Source organism: Rhinoderma darwinii, chromosome 13 (genome assembly GCF_050947455.1).
Source record: "Rhinoderma darwinii isolate aRhiDar2 chromosome 13, aRhiDar2.hap1, whole genome shotgun sequence".
In the NCBI taxonomy this organism is placed as follows: domain Eukaryota; kingdom Metazoa; phylum Chordata; class Amphibia; order Anura; family Rhinodermatidae; genus Rhinoderma; species Rhinoderma darwinii.
The window spans coordinates 44,663,945-44,685,434 of record NC_134699.1 but is presented as its reverse complement, the minus strand read 5'-3'; the positions used below and the strand labels follow the sequence as shown (position 1 = coordinate 44,685,434).

Sequence of the window (21,490 nt, the reverse complement as noted above, 5' to 3'; positions counted from 1 at the left end):
ATGAAAATCTGTATTTGCTTGCAAAATGTTTGTACAGTGTTACACAACTGCGGTTACATGAATATTTACTCTATTAAAACTCAACTCCAGTGAAAACTTGAAAGAAACCACTGTGCCACCTCATGCCACACTTTAGGTGTCCAGGAAGCTTAGATAAGAGGAGTGGTTTGATAGGGTCTTCTCACACTGGAGAATTAGTAGTTCACGAGGTTCATAAACTAGTGGCTCTGTGAGGTTATATATATTGAAGATACTTACCCACCAACTCCTGGGGATCTCTTTTCTCAGTCTCTGACTGTTCCTAGGAGAGATGAAAAGCCTGTATTAAAAGAGTCATCAGTGACCACATAGTAACGGCAACTTTAAGGCTGGATTCACACGAGCGTGTTCGGTGCGTAAAGGATGGAACGTGAAATCCGCAACATAAATGGACATGCTACGGATTTAAAATTCATACCGCAATTACATTTCTGTGCAGATTTTTTTCCGCAGCACATGGATGAGATTTGTTATTGCTGCTACTGTAATACACTGTGGATATTCCGCCCGCAAGCCCCGACGGAAAATCCGCGGCGTATCTGCCCAGTGTGAACATACCCTAAAGATGTTGTCTAAGATTCAAACTCTCCAAATAGCACCGACCTATAAGAAATAGGCTAATAAAGAAATTTCTAATAGATCAGTTGTCTACCATGCTGCCTCTTTCCACAGGCGTATATGACAGTTGAAGTGCTTAGGTCGCCAAAAGATTAGATGCCACCGCTACAGGAGGAAAGATACTGAAGAGGTGTAGAAAAAGGAAATGATAAGGTTCAACAAGGAGATTCTGTTCAAGTCAACTGTATGGGCACAAACACACAACACACCACCATGTCACACATAAGCACAAGAAACGCACACAGGACTGCTAGCCAACATCGTGATGGACGTAAACCTGGACGCAAGTTGTTAGTATTGGAAATTCTTGAATGCAATTCAAAATTCTATTGACTTTCACAATTTCGTCTCTTCCAGATCTATTAAGGACTGATCGTAGATCTAGGGACTAGATGCTGAATGCAATCGGGGGCACGCTCCCTGCCTATCTTCTGAGATCTTTTTGGAGTACTAAAAATATATGTTTCCTCTTTGCGTCTATAGTACAGAATGCCTAAATATAATGCCCTCCACACAGTATAATACCCCCATAACTGCCCTGCACACATCAAGTCCCCCACAGCTGCCCCATAGCACACTACCCCAATAACTGCCCTCCACACAGTATAATAGCCCCATAACTGCCCTCCACACAATATAAAGTCCCCCACATCTGCCCCCATGCTGTATAATGCCCCACAGCTGCCCCCACACAGTATAATGCCCCACAGCTGCTCCCACACAGTATAATGCCCCACAGCTGCCCCCACACAGCCCCTATAGTGCTTAATAAAATACATACTCACCTAACCCGTTCCAATGAGGAGTGGAGGAGATCCCTCTGCTCCTCTGGTCTGTGTGGCTCGGCAAAGACAGGTGCGATGACATCATTGCCTCGCGCCTGTCTGCACCAAGCATTGATCCTCCAGCGAAACATATTAAATGCTAGAGATGGGACCTTACAGCTCCTTGCTGTAACATTGAATTCAACTGTACCTGCGTCCTGAGGATGCAGATACAGTTGAAGTGGAGATAAAAAAAAACAACTGAAAAAAACTAAAACTGCGCAAGATGAAATCGGTTAATTGCGCTGAATTTAGCGGTTTTTAAAAATAATTGCCCAGCCCTACTTCATAAGAACGTTAAAGAGGATCTGTCACTAGATTATTAATGCCCTATCGCCTAACTAATCTAATAGGCGCTATGATGCTGATCACTACAGTGTATTTTTTTTCCAAAAACTTTTATTATTTGCAAAGTTATGACCATTTTTCTAAATATGCGAATGTGACTATACTTGCCAAATGGGAGGTGACTCTTTCTTTTCACTCTGGGCGGTGTAATGTTTTCTGTGTGACGCTGTCCAATCGTCATACATCTTCTCCCCCTTCCTTGGCCAGAAACACAGTGTGATCATATAGTATATATAGCTTCCATTCCTGACTGTGTATTCAACTGGCGATATCTCCGGTTGTTTCACAACTAGAACTGATTAGAATCTCATCTTTCATATGCCACCAGAACCACTCTGTTCTAGGTGGTCCTGCCCCCCAGTCTCAGTCTTTCCCACTGTGTGTGAAGCAGCTTCATGCTGATAGGACAGCATCAGAGGCTGTGAGGTAGAGCCACCCGAGGAGAATCGCTGGTGTTGACAACCATTTGTCAAGTATAGCCTCATTTGCATATTTAGAAAAAAGCTCATAACTTTTAAAATAATAAACGTTTTGGGACACAATTTTCACTAGAATCATTATCAGTGTGACAGCGCCTATTAGATTAGCTAGGAGATAGGGCATTACTAAACTAGTGACAGATCCTCTAACTGGTTCCCGACCGGTGGCTGTGTATTTACGGCTAGCGCCCTTAAAATCCGCGCCATAGACTATTTACGGCGCAGGTTTTAGCTTGCTGCCCGAGCGATCGGGCAGCTAAATGTCGGGTCTCTGTCAGTCAGTGACTGCCGGGGACTCTGAAGAGAAGATAGAAGCAGGTTTCACTGCTTCTGTCTTCTCCGATCTCTTTTACACAGCGCTCAATGCGCGCTCTGTATAGGAATAGAGGCAGCCATACAGCGCCTCCCCCCCCCTGCAGGGAACGCCATACAGCGCCCCCCGCTGCAGGGAACGCCATACAGCGCCCCCCCCCCTGCAGGGAACGCCATACAGCGCCCCCCTGCAGGGAACGCCATACAGCGCCCCCCCCTGCAGGGAACGCCATACAGCGCCCCCCCCTGCAGGGAACGCCATACAGCGCCCCCCCCTGCAGGGAACGCGATACAGCGCCCCCCCCTGCAGGGAACGCCATACAGTGCCCCGCCCCCCCTGCAGGGAACGCCATACAGCGTCCCCAACCCCCCCAAAAAAATGCGATCTACAGTGTTGTTGTGTCCTACAAATAACATGCATCCCCTATCCACAGGATAGGGGATACATGTGCGATCGCTGGCATTGATAGGGAGAACGGGGGACTGAAAGTCCCCTGAAGTTCTCCATGACTAACCTCTGACTTCCGGCGTCTGCGCAGCTCAATAAAAATTAAAGGAGCGCTGGTCACGCATGCGCACAAGCGCGACCGGCGCTCCATTCATTTCTACGGAGCTGCCGACACAGACCCCGGAAGTCCGAGGTTTGTGATGGAGAACTTCAGGGGACTTTTAGTCCCCCGTTCTCCCTATCGCTGCCAGCGATCACACATGTATCCCCTGTCCTGTGGATAGGGGATACATGTCTTTTGTTTAATGGCAGAGCGGGGAGATACCTACCTGCTCTGCCGTAGTGTTCAGTGGCGTCCCGCTGTAGCAGCCATAGCGGCCGCTAGCGGAGCCTGTGGCCATGGTGGGGGCCCGTGCTGGCGGGCGACACGGGCCCCCTCATGCCGCGGGCCCCGTAGCAGCTGCTACGGCGGTAGTTACGCCACTGGCTGCTGGGTCTTACTAGACCCAGCACAGCCCTATTAGTGACAATAGTCACTATAAGAGGGCTGATTTCGCCTGTAACTGGGGCTGCTGTGCAGCCTCAGTTACAGTGGAGAAACATGGTGTAAAAGAAGAAAAAAAAAATAAAGTCCCCAAAGGTCTTTACCTTTGAGGGACAGATCATAGTAATAAAAAAATAAAAGTAAAATAAAGTGCAAAAAATTTTATAATAAATACACATAAAATACCCACCCCAAAAAAACGTTCCCCCCCCTCCCCCCGCCAATCATTGCTAGCCCTGAGCCAATTACCCTAAAATAGACATGTAATATATTAAAATTTACGGTAGACAATGACGATCACAAATAAAAGGTTTATTTTAGGGTAAAACTATTATTACGAGAAAAAAATAGCTCAAAAGTAAAAAAGCTTATTTTTTTACTATTATTTTCAAACTTTAAGCCTAAAAATTCTAAAATAGCAAAAAGGATGTGTATAAAAAATGATAAAAAAAATAAACCTGCATTGTCTACTGAAAAAACATCACAAAAATCACGTCTCTAGCCCAACAAATAAAGAAGTTATAGCCATTTAACGAACGCGTGCTAAAAATGGCTAAACGGTGTCTGGTCCTGAGGGCTCAAAATAGCCCGGTACTGAACTGGTTAAACAAATATCATGCACTGGACGTGTGTTGTGTAAAACCACCCAGAGAACACACTCAAAAAGTCCCCAGTTAGGCGTCAGTCTATTCCAGCCATATTATATATTTACATGTCAAGATTCGGACTGGAAATGAATTTCAAATTCTATTAGAGGAGGGATAAAAACAACAGTACTAGTTTCATTTTTAATAAAGCCCATAACCTCCCGAGTCCTCTTCACCTATGCGGTCGGGTTTTTTTTTCCCAGCATTTCAATGTGGAAAAGTGAAATAAGACGAGGGGAGTTGGAGATGTGAGATTCCTCCCCAGACACTGTGGCCATTCAGAGAACACAATGTATTTCAGTGTTGCCTGGTCACCCGGCTGCGGGAGAACGATGGCAGCGCCATGGTGTGGACAAGAAAGGATGAAGCATAGGAATGTGCCAAGTGCTCTATGGCCCTGTGATATTTGTCATCATTCTTACATCAATCTCATGAATGTGAAAAGGACCAGTACAAAAGCAAAGATTGGTACTACATTATAGAGTCGCTGCTAGATCTTGTCTACAGGACTTCTGTCTCCACTTTGGGAGATTTTATTTTGCTGTTCCTACACCTGTATGCTAATGGCCTTGCTTTTTTTATGACAAGGTCAGGGGGAATCTCCACAGGGGGATGGTAATGAATTTAATATGCAGGAATGCTCTAAAGCATTTAGTACTCAATGTGCCAATTGTGTAAGAGCTATTATTGGTTTAAGGATATGTACGGCTTTGAAACAAACTTTTTTTATTGCTCCAAAAAAAATGAAGTCGTGTGTCTCCATGGCGACAGACTACATACAAACCCTGTGCAGTATGGCATTGCAATCCTGTCCCTTATTTTTTGGCTAACCTATCAAATGTACGTACCGAAATCTGTAGTGTCCCATATTCTGCACAAGGTATATATTATCTCTACAGAGGAACGTAGATAAATTGGCATCACTACTGGGAGAAAAAACAATGGAGAAGGATTTATTTCTATATGCAGCATATTATGACTAACAAAAACTGCCAAGAGATAACGTTTTGAGAGTCTACTTGTAACAGAACATACAAAACAAACCAATATAACTAATTTATGGCTGTCTGGAGGAATAAGCCACTTTCCATTGTAAACAGGGCAGAGGCAGTCGGGGTTGGAGTTGTATCCCTCCTGTGTAAGCCATGTGCCTGGGATAGTTCATATTCACACAATCACCCCCCATGGGATGAAGTGATCTACAACCTGCAGGCTTCCTGTCTATATCCTGTCTGTAAGGGCCAGCTGCCAAGAGCATAGAGGCACAGGGTGGTAGCACAAAAAAAGAAAGAAGAGAAAAGGGAGTTCCACCAGAGGATGGGAGGGATAACCAAATAAAATGACCTGGGATAGTGACTATGGGCTATGCTATGACAATTGATGCCATATCACAAACCGATCAGGGATAATGCACCTCATCCAAACAGATATATAAGTCTCTTCTACAGCTAAAGAATAAAACCACTGATTTACCTATGGTGAGTAACCATCCACTTAAAAGGCCCTTTTACTGGCGCTATGAGAGTGCTGATCAATAATACAGTATGCCGATTGAGCAATCATTGTACGGTATGGATGTAGAATATGCGTCATTGTCGGCAGCACCATCCCCCGTTTACAAGGAGAGATATGCTCTTAATGATTTTTACTGCCACATAAAAGATGCGATTAGCGTTTGCTCATATGCCAGCTGATCGCTGGTCCCTTTTACACGGGCCAGTGATCCGGATTGCATTCCCCTGATCATTGGCCTGTGTAAAAGGACATTAAGATTTAGAAGATTATGTAGAAAACTGGCTCATAGCTTCCCCTAAGATGAAATTTAGAAGTGTCATTATCCAGATTCACACTATGAACCGAGTGATTTCTATGGGATTCTTTAAATCAATAAATGTATAAATTTTAACCCCTTCCCGCCCCGATCACGTACAGTCACGTTGTCTGCGCTAATGTTTTCTCACGTAACTGTACGTGATGGAGCGGGCTCAGAGCACCACCACCAGCGGGTGTCAACTGTATATTACAGCGGACATCCCGCTGTAACGGCCAGGACTGGAGCTAGGCTCCGATCCAGCCAATTAATCCCTTAGATGCAGCGATCACTGCATCCATGTATCGCGGTCGCCGGTGGTTGCTATGGCAACCGGAGGCCTAACAATGGCCTCCTGGTCTGCCAAGCACAGAGGCCTTTTTCTAGGCGGGGCCTAAAAAGGCTTACTATCAGGGCCAAGGAGATGGTGCAGGCTCAAAAGCACCATCATCCGCATCCCACTGTAACGGCTAGGACCGGAGCTAGCCTCCGATCCCAAACATGCCCTCCCACAGCTTTTTTTGACGGAAAAATAAAAAAAACATAGCCCCCCTTGTAGGTAATGCCACACAGACCCCCCCCCTTGTAGGTAGTGCCACACAGACCCCCCCCCCTTGTAGGTAGTGCCACACAGCCCCCCTGTAGGAAATGCCACACAGCCCCCCTGTAGGCAATGCCACACAGCCCCCCTGTAGGCAATGCCACACAGATCCCCTTGTAGGTAGTGCCACACAACCCCCCTGTAGATAAGGCCACACAGCCCCCCTGTAGGTAATGGCACACAGCCCCCTTGTACATAGTCACCCCCATAGATGGCACCCCCCCCTACTTTCCTGTAGGGGACGGCTCCAAGAGAAGTCTCTCACTTCACTGTCCATATATGGACAGTGAAGTGAGGGACTTCTCCTGGTTCGGAAACCCCTGCCACATCGCCGGGGATTCCGCTTCAGAAGTCCTGACGTCACTGTGTCCATATATGGACACAGTGAATTCAGGGACTTCTGCTGGAGCGGAATCCCCAATCCCCGGCCACAGCGTTGCCGAAGCGGTCGCGGGGGATTGGGGATTCCGCTCCTACAGGGAGCAAAAAAATACCCTCCTCCTCCTCACATGCACTTCACACTGTGAGAAGGAGAGAGCGAGCGACGGAAGACACGGCCGTCACTTGGAGCACATTCAAGTGTATTACCCAGCCCCATAGACTTCTATGGGAGCCGGGCGGCCGGGAGAGCGTCCGAAAATAGGGCAAGTCCCATTTTTTGACGGCCGGGTATCCCGGGCCATCAAAAAATCGGTCGTGTGAATAGCCCCATTAGGAGTCTATTGTTCCTACGGCAGCCGTGTGACGGACGTTTTTTAAACGGGCGTCACAAGGCCGGGAAACCCTGTCGTGTGAATAAGGGCTTAGTCTACACAGCTACTATGCAGACCTGCATCTCCATGGTTACACACTACAAACAAACCCGGTGTGGTCTGATCCTGCAGTCATACTCCCTTCCATCTGTCCCCTACTTCTTGCTAACCTACCAATTGTATCTTAACAAGACATAAGGGAGTAGGATCAGACTACACAGTTTGTCTGTAACTATAGACACACATAGGTCTGCATAAGAGTTTTACACACAAAATAGTGGGGGATTGTTAATTAAAACTATAGGCAAAGTTACTTTTTTTTAATTTATTTTCTTATTTATAAAATAGTTGCAAAGGCAGATATACAAAATATTTGTTTGATAGAAAAAAATAGTTCAATTGTATTGTAGACCGAATGTAATACAGCACTTTGAGACATACATTTAGGGCTCATTCAGAGGAGCGTAAAACTCGTCTGTGTGCTGCGCATGAAAATCACGCGCAGCACACAGACCCATTGATTTCAATGGGGCCATTCACACATGCAGGAGTTTTCACGCAGATAGTGTCCGTTGCGTAAAACTCACTGCATGTCCTATAATGGTGCTTTTTCACGCATCCATCGCCCATTGAAGTCAATGGGTGCGTGAAAATCACACTCAGCACACGGATGCACATCAATTCAGTAGAGAAAAAATAAAATACAAAAGTGCTTTGCGAGTGCGTGAATAACGCATGCCCCTCCCAAAGCGCACAGATGCATAACAAACCAGATTCACGCGTTTTTCACACGCAGGAATCTCATACGCTCATCTGAATGTAGACACACACACACACTTTACTAGATCTTTAAATCACAGAATCCTTAGTAAAAGGATCTCGTCGGATCAGATAAATTGAACGAGTTGTAGTTATAAATTCCTCTTCGAGAATTTGGCGCTACAAGCAGTCAGGAGGCAATGCACAAGGTAACGAATTTTATGCATAACAGAAAGATTGTAAGGCCAGTTTCCTGCCCTCCTCTCTGTAAGCAAGCAGTGGCAGAGACACACCAGTATGAGCAATAGCAGGTATTTAGCGCTGTAGGGTAGGAATGGTGTGTAGGAGCATGCACATGCCTGAATGGGAAATTATGCACTGCCAGCTATAGCTCACCTATATCAACTCTTTCATTGCCAGCTGTGAAGTTTACAGGTTATAGAAACGGAGCGATCAAGACGGTGTCCAATATTTATATAAAGTGTATTAATACAAAAGTAGACCACCACTCATTTCATACCCCCCTCGCCAAACAGAATGATACAAAATACATCAAAACAGAACAAAATTGTTCAGTCATTTCTTCGTTTGGACATATTGGTTTCTGGTAAAGCAGGGTTACCACAAACAAGGCATTCTTCGTTTGGACATATTGGTTTCTGGTAAAGCAGGGTTACCACAAACAAGGCAAGCGTTACAGATCCTGTGGGGGGTGTTTGTAACTTTGCTTTCCTAAAACCCTGAATGAAATGACAAGTCAGGGTAAAGTCATACAGTTGTATAAGCGTATTTGCCATTCAGGACTGTAGGAAAGCTGGTGACACCATTGAGGTAGTTGTAAAGGAAGCAATATGGGCAGCCATCCAGCTTTCCCAGAAACAGGAACGACGAAGAAACCGCTGAACTACATATTTTTTTTTATTTTTTTTTAACAACTTCACTGATCAGGAAAGCATAGATCTCTCGATTTATAGATCGCTCTGTAAGAATGCTTCAACCTTGAATATCCCGTCCAAACGATAATAATCTAGACCACTTATCTTTCACAAATACACTTTTTCTTCTATCACTGCCACTTTCAAGCTCCAACTCTTGTGCTGATCTGTAGCAAGAACCTTATAGCTGGAGTGCCCTACAAGTTCTAGGAACCCAGTAACTATAGTCTATGACAATGTAGCAGGTCTAGCTGGACAGATCGTAGGGCGCGGTGCAGCGCGGCGTCTTTTTATTTCATCAGACATGTAATCTTTGGCTGAGCAATCGAGGAAGGCGAACATAGCGGAAGGGCTGGGTCTTTAGATAATACTTTACAGCCAGGTGAGATGTTTCCATGTAGTTTACTCAATGTGTACAGAGAATAACTGACGCCATATGACACATCTGTAAGTCACCAAATACATTTTAACCCGTTCAGAGCACAGCCTGTTTTGGCCTTGTGGACAATTTTTTCAAATCGGACATGTGTCCTTTATATGGTAATAACTTGGGAATGCTTTTACCTATCCAATCGCTTCGAAGACTCTTTTTTCGTGACATATTGTACTTTGTTAGAGGAAAAAGTTGGTCAATAAATTCAATATTTATTTGTGAAAAACACCAAAATGTAGAGGAAATTTGCAAAACTTAGGATTTTTCCAAATTTAAATGTATCTACTTGTAAGACAGATAATAATACCACACAAAATAGTTACTAGTTTACATTTCCCATATGTCTACTTTATATTGACATAGTTTTTTTAACATCCTTTTAATTTTTCCAGGACGTTGCAAGGCTTTAGCAACAATTTCTAACATTAGTGGAATTAGACTATGAAAATCTAATTTTTTTCTGAAAAAACGTGGAAATAATCAATTTTTACAAGGCATAAAGGAGAAAAAGCACCCTAATATTTGAAAAGCAATTTCTCCTGATTCCGGCAATAACCCATATGTGATAATAAACTGCTGTTTGGACCCACGGCAGGGCTCAGAAGGTAAGGAGCACGATTTGGCTTTTGGAGCTCAAATTTTGCTGGAATGGCTTTCGGGTGCTATGTTGCATTTGCAAAGCCCCTAAGGGACCAAAACAGTGGAAACCCCCCAAAAGTAACCGCATTTGGGAAACTACAGCCCACAAGGAATTTATCAAGAGGTATAGTGAGCATTTTAATCCATTTTTTGCTCAATTACGCTTTTTGGAAGAGGTTGATCATAATAAATAGAAAATACATTTCCCTTAAATTGGACATATTAAGATAGATTTAACAATATAATTACTCCAGGTTTTTTTTAGCAGAATGCATTGAAATATAACTCATTTTCAGGGTCTATTCACACGTTCAAAATTACTGCAAAAACAATGTGGTGTGTAAATAGACCCTGTAGAGAAGGTTTCAGAGTTGTCCTGTTGAGGAATATGGCGCACGTTACACTAGTGTACTAAGTTGATGCAGCATTTGGTAGATCATATCCCATTGTGCTAGTTGACAAATGTCGATCACTGGATTAAAATGTTTTAGGACATTTTTTTGCCTTTAGAATGGTTAGCTTCAGACGCCCTACCTATAACATAGAATTGGTGTGATGAACTACCATTACAGTATCTAGTGTAGAGTCACCCCAGTAGTCTATCTGCAGAGATTGAGCCAACAAGGAATGCTCAAAGATTTGAGCTCAGACAGAATTGTAAATGAAGTTCTGGACTATAATCCATTCAGACTAACGCGTTCCGCATCTATGTGCTGTCCGTTGAAATAACGGACAGCACACGGACCCATGTAAGTCAATAGGGCTATTCAGACATGCATGATTTTTCACGCAGCAAGTTTCCATTGCGTGAAACTCACTGCATGTCCTATATTGGTCAGTTTTTGCGCACGTAGTCGCCCACTGAAGTCTATAGGTGCGTGAAAAACATTGACACCACACGGATGACATCTGATCACTCTTCATAACCATCTAGAAGTAAGGCAAATTGGCGCTATAAAAACAGAAGCAGCAATCTTTGTGAAAACCAAAATGTGTCAGTCTCAAAACATTTGGCCAGGACTGTATTTACAAAGTTACTTATCTTTTTATGTAGATTCATTTTATATGTAGACTGTATTAAGAGGAAGTAGTAATCTAAAGAGCGAACGAGGTAAAACAAAAGGTTAAGATCTAGCACTTTCCTGGTATCGGCTGCAGTGTAGGCAAAATGTTAGTTTAATAAATTCTTCTGATCTTACACAAAGTATTTTTTAATAATGGCTTCCTAGTCCAGAATCTCGAGGGAGGAAAGGTCTATGACACCAGCGAGCACCATCAGCTCTATTAATAAGAGGAAATTAAAGTTTTGACGACTCCCTTTCACAGGAAGGTTTTAAGAATCTGTCTCCTATATAGGAGGGAAACTGTAGCCTTAAAGGAGCTTAGAAATAATAGCCTCTTCCTGGCTACAAAACAGCTCTGGAACACATACATTTGTAGCCTGACAACCATGTACATACAGCGTGATCAACATCAGCAACAATCAATTCTTTTACACAAATAAAAATATAGCAGATAGAATTCAGTGGATCCAAAAAGAAATACAAAGTAAGGAATGATATGTCTATGGTGGAAATGCAAGATGATTCCTTCCCTTAGGAATTGTAATAATTTTAATCCTCTATGGGATAATCCAAACTTATGGGAGGTACATCAATTGGAAGGGACGCCGGGTTGGACACGGGGGGGGGGGGTTGTCTCAGTTGTGCAAGGGTTCCGGCTCTTTGACGGAATCAATACCGTAGTCGACTACAAGTCTTTCTCAAGGGAGATACCCTCCAGTCGTATAGGTCTGTTGTATCTCACACATATGATGGCAAGGCTGTTACAAAGAAGGCAAAGTACTTTATCCAAATAGACTCCAATATTTTGACCGAGACTGTCCGTTCCTGATACTATGGGTATCTCTCTGCCGCACACCAATGGACACAGAGGTGAGGTGAAGTTGAGGGATATATAAGTGGGATAGACAGATGGTGCCACTAGGGATGCACGATGCATCAAAACTTCGATACGGTTTCGATACTGTGCCCCCACAAACGGTTCGATACCGTTATTTCATGAAATACCAGCAAAAACCCCAAACAGAACGAATACCAAGAAAAAAACTGCGCTCCAAAAGCCAAATGGCACTCGCTCCCTCCCTTCTGAACCCTACAGTGTGCCCAAACAGCATTTTTCGTCCACATACATGGCATCGCCATACCCAGGGGAACCCGATTAACCGTTCAGGAGGTATTTGTCTTCAGTGACACAAATTGGTGGTTTCCCAAATGGGGTCACTTTGGGGGGTTTCCACTGATTTGGTCCTGTAGGGGCAATGCAAATGTGCCATGAAGCCGCAAACAATTCCAGAAAAATTTGAGCTCCAAAAACCAAATAGCGCAAACAGCAGTTTATAACCATATATGTGGCACTGCCGTGCTCAGAAGAGTTTGCATCACAAATGTTGGGGTGCTGTTTCTCCTTTATGCCTTGTAAAAATAGAAAATTTCTACATTTTATTGGAAAAAAAAAATAGATTTTTAATTTCAGTCAAATTCCACTACATTCCGCAAAAAAACTGTGGGGTCAAAATGCTCAATATACCCATTGAATTCCTCGAGAGTGTGTAGTTTGCCAAATAGTGTCTTTTTGGGCAGTGTTTCCACTGTTTTGGCACCACAAGACCTCTTCAAACTGGACATGGTGCCTAAAATATATTCTAATAAAAAGAAAGCTCAAAAATCCACTAGGTGCGCCTTTGCTTCGGAGGCTGGTGCTTCAGTCCATTACCGCACTAGGGCCACATGTGGGATATTTCTAAAAACTGCAGAATCTGGGCAATAATCATTGAGTAGCATTTCTTTGTTAAAACCTTCTGTGTTACTGAAAAAAACATGGATTAAAAGTGATTTCCAGCAAAAATATTTACATTTGTAAATGTCACCTCTATTTTGCTTTAATTTCTGTCAAACACCTGAAGGGAACAGGGTCATCACAGAAATTTTTTTCATATGTTCAAGATGTTAGTGCTTTATTAAAAACGTTTATATTTATTTGTGTGTTTGTGTTTTACTTTTTCTTATTTTTACACTTTTTCTTCCCTATGGGGGCTGCCATTTTTTGTTCCATTTCTGTGTGTGTCGATTAACGACACATACAGACATGGAATACGGCAGCCACAGTCCCATAGGGACGACGAATGGCTCCCGTCCCATTCACTTGTGTGTACGGCGTCTGTGTGGGAACTGCGCATGCGCCGCTCCCACACAGTCCAACTTGAAATTGGCGCCGTCCGGCGCCATTTTCCTGTGGACCGGAAGTCGCGGCCGGACAGTAATATTACTACTTCCGGTCGCGGCTTCCGGACTTGTGCACTTGGACCAGCGGCATCAGACGGAGCGGACGGGCCGGAGGGAGCCGCGGCGGCAGGAGCAGGTAAGAGATTTCAATGTATGTTCGTGTTTGTGTGTGTTTACTACTGTATGTAAACCTACTACACTGTGCGTTAGCTCAAAAAATGGCGACACACAGTGTAGGAGGTTAGACCGTTCAAACCCCTCGTTTATCCCGGCACTAGCCAGGATATAGGAGGGGGGGAATGCTGAGAGCTCACTAGAGCGAGGGCTTTTTACCCAATTTTGCAATGCTGCAATTTTGGGAATAGCTCCATCTAGTGACCAGAAATGGGAAATACTATAAATTAGAATTAATTTATAATATTTCCTGACTCGTGAAAAAAAAAAAAAAAAAATTTGAACAATGTTTAATCACCCACACACTAAATGTTTAATTAAAAAAAAACAAACATGTTTTTCTGGCAACACATTGCCTTTAAATGTGGCTTTGATTACTTTGAGGGGTGCAGTTTTTAAAATGGAGTATTTTATAGTGGTTTCTAGTATATAGGGCCCTCAAAGCAACTTCAGAACTGGTCCCTAAAAAAATCCTTTTGAAATTTTCTTGAAAATGTGAGAAATTACAGCTAAAGTTCTAAGTCTTATAACACCTAGTAAAGTAAAAAGACGCTCAAAAAACGATGCAAACAAAGTAGACATATGGGAAATGTAAACCGTAACTATTTTGTGTTACTTACAAGCAGATAAATTTAGAAAAATGCAAATTTTTGCCAAAATCCTCTAAATTTGTGTTTTTCACAAATAAACAATGTACCGACCAAATTTTACCACTAACTTAAAGTACAAAATGTCACGAGAAAAAAAAATAAAAAACAATAAAAAATAAAAAGTATTGCAAAGTTCTTACCACTTAAATTGTCATGTCAGATTTTAAAAAATGGCCTGGTCTAAGGCCAAAACAGGCTGTGTCCTTAAAGGGTTAAAGGTAAAGAAAATTTTTCCCTGATTAAAGAATGTGTCACCTACTTCATACTGCCCTCTCTGAAGAGGAAGATGTAGTAGTGACCTGCACACTGATTTCAGCCTTGTCTCATGTATGTGAAGATATGTCGTAGTTTGGCCAAACCACGTAGGTGCGGGCTCCCTCCGACCACCTGCCGTTGATTGACAGCTTTCTCCCTATACATAGTAATAGGGAGAAAGAAAAAGTAGCAACATGCATAAACCACATGTAACCCTATAGCACCACCTAGTGGCTTCACATGAGAAATTCAGAATGCACAAGAAGAAAATCTTGATCAATCTAGTTGTAGGAAAATCTTCCATTGTATACGTATAAGCTAGCCACAGACGGAACATTTTAACATTAATTGGTCTCATTCATTTGTGAAAATGTCCAGTTTCCTACAAAAGTTCTCTGTAGAAATTTTGATCTGTTGTGTTGATTTTTGGGGCCATAGTCAGTTATAATCTGTAGTTTATGGTACAATTGGACGATTGACGGGCATTTGGACGTTGTAAGGCTGGGGCTAGACTAGGGTTGCCACGATACCAGAATTTGGACTTCGATACCGATACTTTGTGTAGTATTGCGATTCTCGATACCAAAACGATACTTTGCCAACAATTAAAAAAAAAAAAAAGTTCTTCTGTTTCTTGATGTGACGCGGTGTGATCAATTTCGAACCTTCATGTGCCGCGCATTAATAGTAATTAACCCCATCATGTCTGTCATAATTGACAACATTGGGTTAATGTTTGAGATACATGATGGGGTTAATTACTATTAATGTGCGGCACATGGAGGTACTAAATTAATAACACCTCGTGCCTCACATTAATAAGTGAAAGTAATTTTTAATTTTATTTTTTTACAGCGTACACATGAATGACGCTATAAAATTGTTGAGCAGGTTATTACGGTCACGACTATATCGAATGTGTGTATATTTTATGTATTGAGACTTGTTTTAATGTTTAAAGCAAAAAATATGTGGGTAACTTTCTTTTCTTTAAACTCATTTTATCGAAAAGAGTAGTACCAAGCAGCATTCTAGATTACATCTATACGGGACAACAGTATCCCACGTTATCACATTGTTACACAAACATTTGCTATTGGCCTGTATAGAAAGGTCAGTAAAAATGAGCCACAGTAGTTACAATTATAGATGTCATGACAATCAGGTACAATGAAGCGCTATACACTTGACATTCAGAACTATGCAAGAGCCCTGGGGAGACGGCTCAGACGTCCCTGGGACCAAGCGTAGGGTGTTTGCCACCACTAAGGGCAAATATAGTTGAGCTAAGATCTCGTTAGGCATAATCTGTATTCGGAGAGTTACCCCACAATCCCCACACCATGAGGAATTTATCTATTATTTATAATTTTTTCGTATGAAACGATGATATTGACCATACGCACCCAAGTTGGGACAAGAGGGGGTCTTCTATCTATCCATCTCATCGCGATGGCCTTTCTGGCTAGGAATAAAGTTTCTCTCAGGAAGACTCTTATGAGGCCAAAACTCCATTTCTAAAAAGCTAAATAAACAAATTCACGGTAAACATGAAATCGGTGGGTTCGACAGAGTTGAGGAAGTCTACTATTTTAGACCAAAAGGAGTGTATTACTGGACAAGTCCACACTATATGCAGAAATCTGCACGAGGGTGAGTGCACTTGGGACAGGCCGGTTCAGGGATTCGCTGCATTCTGTAGAGTTGCAGGGGAGTTAAAGAAGATTGGTGTGTGAAGTAGAACTGAATAAGCCTATTGGCGATTGCAGGTGAGACGTGTGGGTGAGATTCGAGCAATTCTTTAGTGGTCAGTGAGGGTATCAGTTGAGTCCATTTTGTGGTGGTGGCCAAGAAGCTGTTAGAGGCCTTTGCCTTAATCAGGTGAGTATAAATGTTCGAGATTAGCCCCTTAGGTCCTTGAGATCTAAATCACCCCTATGAGAGGGTAGGAGGAGATAGGCTGGTGTGGCTCCAGGTACTGGGTGGCGAGCAGATTTCTGAGCTGGAGAAATCTAAAGTAGCATTGTCTGGGTATCTGTTTGCATTTGTTCAAATGACAGGAAAACATTATGTTCATATAAGTTCTCTAGTGTTTTAACCCCATAGTTGATCCAGTATGCGGCTTCTGGGTAGTCATTCAGAGAGTTCAGAGCTGTGATGTTCCATAGTGGGGTCTCTGCAGGGGTATCAGTTGGCACTGAGTCGCATAGCTGCTGCGCAGACCCCTCTTGCGGTTTTGTGTGCAGGTAATAATGGGCATCTAGAAATCTGTGTTCGAAACGAGAGGCCACAGAGAGTTGTGGTCTGTGTAATCCAATAGTATTTGCCCTTGGCCCAAAGATTCATCAGGTGTAGTAATCCATGATCCTAGATATTTGAACTGCCCATCTAAGTAGTAAAGATACATGTCCGGTAAGGTGACACGGGCCATGTCCCTAGGTCTTTGTAATATGTGCAAGGCCAGTTTAGATCTTGAACGTCCCCATATGAAAGAAATAAAAAAAAAAAAAAAAAAAAAAAAAAAACAGTCCAGAGCTTTGAAAAAGTCCTACGGTATAGGTACAAATATGTGTTGCAGGACGTATAAGCATTTCGGGAGCGCTACCATCTTTACCAGATTTATACGTCCCATAACCGATAGTGGAAGAGCGGCTCATATTTTCAATTTATCTTTGAAAATTGCAGAGAAGGGGTGAACGTTCAGTGAGTGTCCGTATGTTTTGTCTAGCGATGTGACCCCCAAATATTTCAAGCGACCAACTACTGTGAGCCCCTCCAGGGTCGAGCCAATAGGTTGTGGTTCCGGTGTGTTACGAAACCTTAATGCCGACTTCGTCCAGTTGATGCGCAACCCGGAGTAGTCTGCAAAGGTGTTAATTAGATTCATTGCCTGAGGCAGAGAATGTCTTGTGCGAGAAATAAAGAGCATAACGTCATCTAATGAGGCTTATGCCCAATCTTGTTTTTTTATGTTCTCCCATTTGCACCACATCCTGAGCTCTCCGGAGATTGTCTGATGTACTTCTGCCCGGTATGAACCCAGATTGATCCGAGTGTATGCATGATAGCAGGTGTCACTCTATTCAATCTGAGTGCAAGTACTTTGGTCAGCATTTTATAGTCCATGTTGAGCAGAGAAATAGGTCTATATATCCCGAAGTCTAATGAAGATTTATCAGGCTTCAGGATTACTACCACGTTGGCATCGTAAAAACATAGAGGCAAAACTCCTTTTACCAAGGATGTGTGGAGGGTGTCAAGCAATGTTGGCAGGAGTTTATCCTGGTATTTGATATAAACCTCCAATGGGATACTGTCCGGCCCCGGTGACTTACCCCTCTTGCCATTTAGGTCAGAGCTTCTGTTAATTCCTTGAGTGTTATGGACGCTTCAAGAAGATCGTTCTGCTCCTCAGTTACGGTAGCTAGATCAATGCCTTCCAGATAACTTTGAATGTCATCGCTCCGCTCCAAACATCATCCCCTGCTCGCTCCATGAAGTGCCGGCACATCATGGGTCGGGAAGGGGTTAAGTAAGGAAGCGGTCAGGGGGCCCAGCGCAGCCGGGTCCTCTGACTGCCAACTATAAGAGGCAGGGACTTTTTAGCAAGATTTATACCAGACAACCCCTTTAGGCCCTGATCACATGGCAGATTTTTTTGGGTGAAAGATCGAGCAGGACGCTTCTTTTTCCCGCTAGCTGAAAGAAATCAGCTAGCGGGAAAAAGAGCGTCCAGCTCCCATTGAAATTAGTGGGAGGCGGAAAAACTTCCACTGTGTGAACAGGGCCTTAGGCCTCCTGCACACTTTGTGTATTTGCTGTGGAATTTCCATACAGAAATTCCAGTGTGCTACAGTAGCAGCAAAGTGAATGAGATTTGGACAAATCTCATTCATGCGCTGTGGAAAAAATATGAATAAAAGACGTGCAGAGATTGACCTGACCTGAATCTGCAGCATGTCAATTTATGTTGTGAAAACATTGCGTCATTTCCTGATGGAAAATCTGCACGGAAAATCTGCAACGTGTGCAGGAAACCTTAAAGAGAGCCTTTCACCTCCCAATACATGTGCAGCATGTAATGGGGAGGGCTGCACAAACCCTGGGGCACTTTAAAAAACATTTTCTACCCTCCTTCGTTATTTAGATATCGGTGCCGTTATATTTGGCGCCCGATATTTAAATAACCCCCTGAACGGTTAACGGGGCGTGTACTGGCAAGGGGGCGTGTTACTATGGCTGTGACACTGTCCAATCAGATAGGGACAGTGTTACAAGCAGGAGCGAGGAGAGAGAGTGCGCGCAGCGCACGCACGCACGCACGCACGCTCTCTCACTCTTCAGCTGTGAAGATCAGTCTTTTCACCTGAACTGGCAAGGGGGCGTGTCACTGCTACGGACAGTGGAAGAGCTGGGGAACGCTTACACTGTCCCTAGCAGAGACACGCCCACTTGCCAGTTCGGAAGACAATACAAGACTGATGAGCTGAAGAGATGAGAACGCGCTCTCCTCTCCACAGCTCTTACACTCTCCTTAGCAGTGACATGCCCCCTTGCCAGTTCGGCAGAAGACTAATCTTGAAAGCTGAAGAGTGAGAGCGTGCGCGCGCCCTCCTCGCTCTTGCTGTAACACTGTCCATATCTGATTGGACAGTGTCACAGCCATAGTAACACGCCCACTTGCCAGTATACGTCCCGTTGACAGTTCAGGGGGCTATTTAACCCCTACCCGACATATGACATACAGTTACGTCATAGCCGTGAGCTCGCTCCATACGATGCCGGTGTCGACACTTCAGAGTAACTAGCGGCGACATCGCGCTCGAGCGCGATCCCGCTAATTTAACTAGTTAAATGCCGCGGTCAATACCGACCGGAGCATTTAAATTGTGAGAAAGAGGGGAGCGACCCCCTCTAACAGCTCATCGCGCCCCCCCCCCCGCAACGCAATCGCGGGGGCGATGGTTGCTATGGCTGCCTGGGGGCCTAATGAAGACCCCCAGGTCCGCCATCTTTGTACACCTATTAAGCCCTGCCTCCAGCCTGTCAGAATCACGATATACTGCAATACATTAGTATTGTAGTATATCGTGCAAGCGATCTAGCGATCGCTGGTTGAAGTCCCCTTGGGGGACTAATAAAAAAAAAGTAAAAATGAGTTAAATAAAGTTGCTTTTTGTGTAAAAAAAAAATAAAAAAATATTCAAAGTTCAAAAAACCCCCCTTATCCCCCTAGAGCATAGTAAATAAATAAACATAATTGGTATCGCCGCGTCCGTAAAAGTCTGAACTATTACAATACCCTACAAATAATTTTTTTTCCCGTTTCCTAGTACATTATACGGCAAAATAAAAAGGTGCTACGAAAAACTATAACTCGTCCCGCAAAAATCAAGCCCTCATAGTACTATAATCGACGGAAAAATAAAGACACTATTGTCAGGTCCGTATTTCACACCGAATAACCACCTCTGTAAATTGAAAGCGGAAGGCATGCCTGGAGAGAAGTACACCACACAGAGTAATGTTGGTAGACATCCCCTCCGTCAACCAGGAGGAAGACTGAAACTCTTTATTCAGAACAAAGAAACACAGAAAGAGACGAATGCCTCAAGAGAGATGTGGGAGTGCCCAAGCCCCCACCGGTTTCTCAGCTGTAACTTCTCAGACTCACTCTTCTTGCATTCCAGGGGGCGGTGTCTTCCATAGGTGTGTCCGACATGAACAAAGAACTTATTATATATCAGTATATTACACAAAGAACTGAAATGTATATACATATGTGTGAGGATAATATTTTTCAAACAATATACATAGTAATGATCCCTGACACTATGGCTTCTGGAATGTGGGGAGGAAAAAACGAAAATGAAAATCTGAAAGTTGTTTACGACGGGAAGGGGTTAAATATTGGACGCCAAATATAACGGCACCGATATCTAAATAACGCAGGGAGGTAGAAAAAAAAAATGTCAAGTGCCCCTGGGTTTGTTCAGCCCTCCCCATTACATGCTGCACATGTATGGGGAGGTGAAAGGTTCTCTTTAACCCCTTCGCGCTCAGGTCAGTACTATTACGTCGCGCTAAGTACATCGTTCGCGCTCAGGTCAGTAATAGTACTGACCTGAGTAAACACGGCGCCATTTAATCCCGGCGCGTGCTTGAGCTGTGATAACTGCTGTTTCTGACAGCACGCTATCACAGCTTAGTGTGCAGGGACCGATCGCGGTGGTCCCCGCCGATTAACCCCTTAGAAGCCGCGTTTAATAGCGATCGCGGCTTCTTAGGGGTTAAGCTGCCATCGCCGGCCTGCTACACGATAGCGGGCCGTGATGGCTACTATGGCAACCAGAATCCTAACAATGGACTCTGGCTAAGCCATCGACGGAAGCCTAGTGGGTCCCGACAAAATCAGGACCCACTATGCTTGCTGTCAGCGAACAGCTGACAGCTCTAATACACTGCACTACGTATGTAGTGCAGTGTATTAGAATAGCGATCAGAGCCTCCTGCCCTCATGTCCCCTAGTGGGACAAAGTAAAAAAAGTGTGAAAAAGTAAAAAAAAGTTGTGTAAAAATAAGAAAATAAAAGATTTAAAAGTAATAAAAGTAAAAGTCCCCCTTTTTCCCTTATCAGTTCTTTATTTATATATTTTTATTAATAATAAACAAATAAACTATACATAATTGGTATCGCCGCGTCCGTAACGTCCTGAACTACAAAACAATGTTGTTATTTATCCCGCGCGGTGAACGCCGTAAGAGAAAATAATAATAAACCGTACCACAATCACAATTGTTTGGTCACTTCCCCTCCCAAAAAATGGAATAAAAAGAGATCAAAAAGTCGCATGTACCTAAAAATGGTACTGATCGAAACTACAGTTCGTTACGCAAAAAATAAGTCCTCACACGACTTTCCTGATGGAAAAATAAAAC

General features: G+C 43.5%; 1 protein-coding gene across 2 annotated transcripts in view; it reads right to left on the bottom strand.

The window, feature by feature from the left end:
* SAP30BP (SAP30 binding protein) overlaps positions 1-21,490 on the bottom strand; it is a 56,439-nt gene that overhangs the window by 9,000 nt on the left and 25,949 nt on the right. For both annotated transcript variants that reach the window (XM_075846049.1, XM_075846050.1), the window contains one exon: positions 259-301. In XM_075846049.1, the coding sequence (XP_075702164.1) occupies positions 259-301 (43 nt within the window). The remainder of the gene's footprint in view (positions 1-258; positions 302-21,490) is intronic.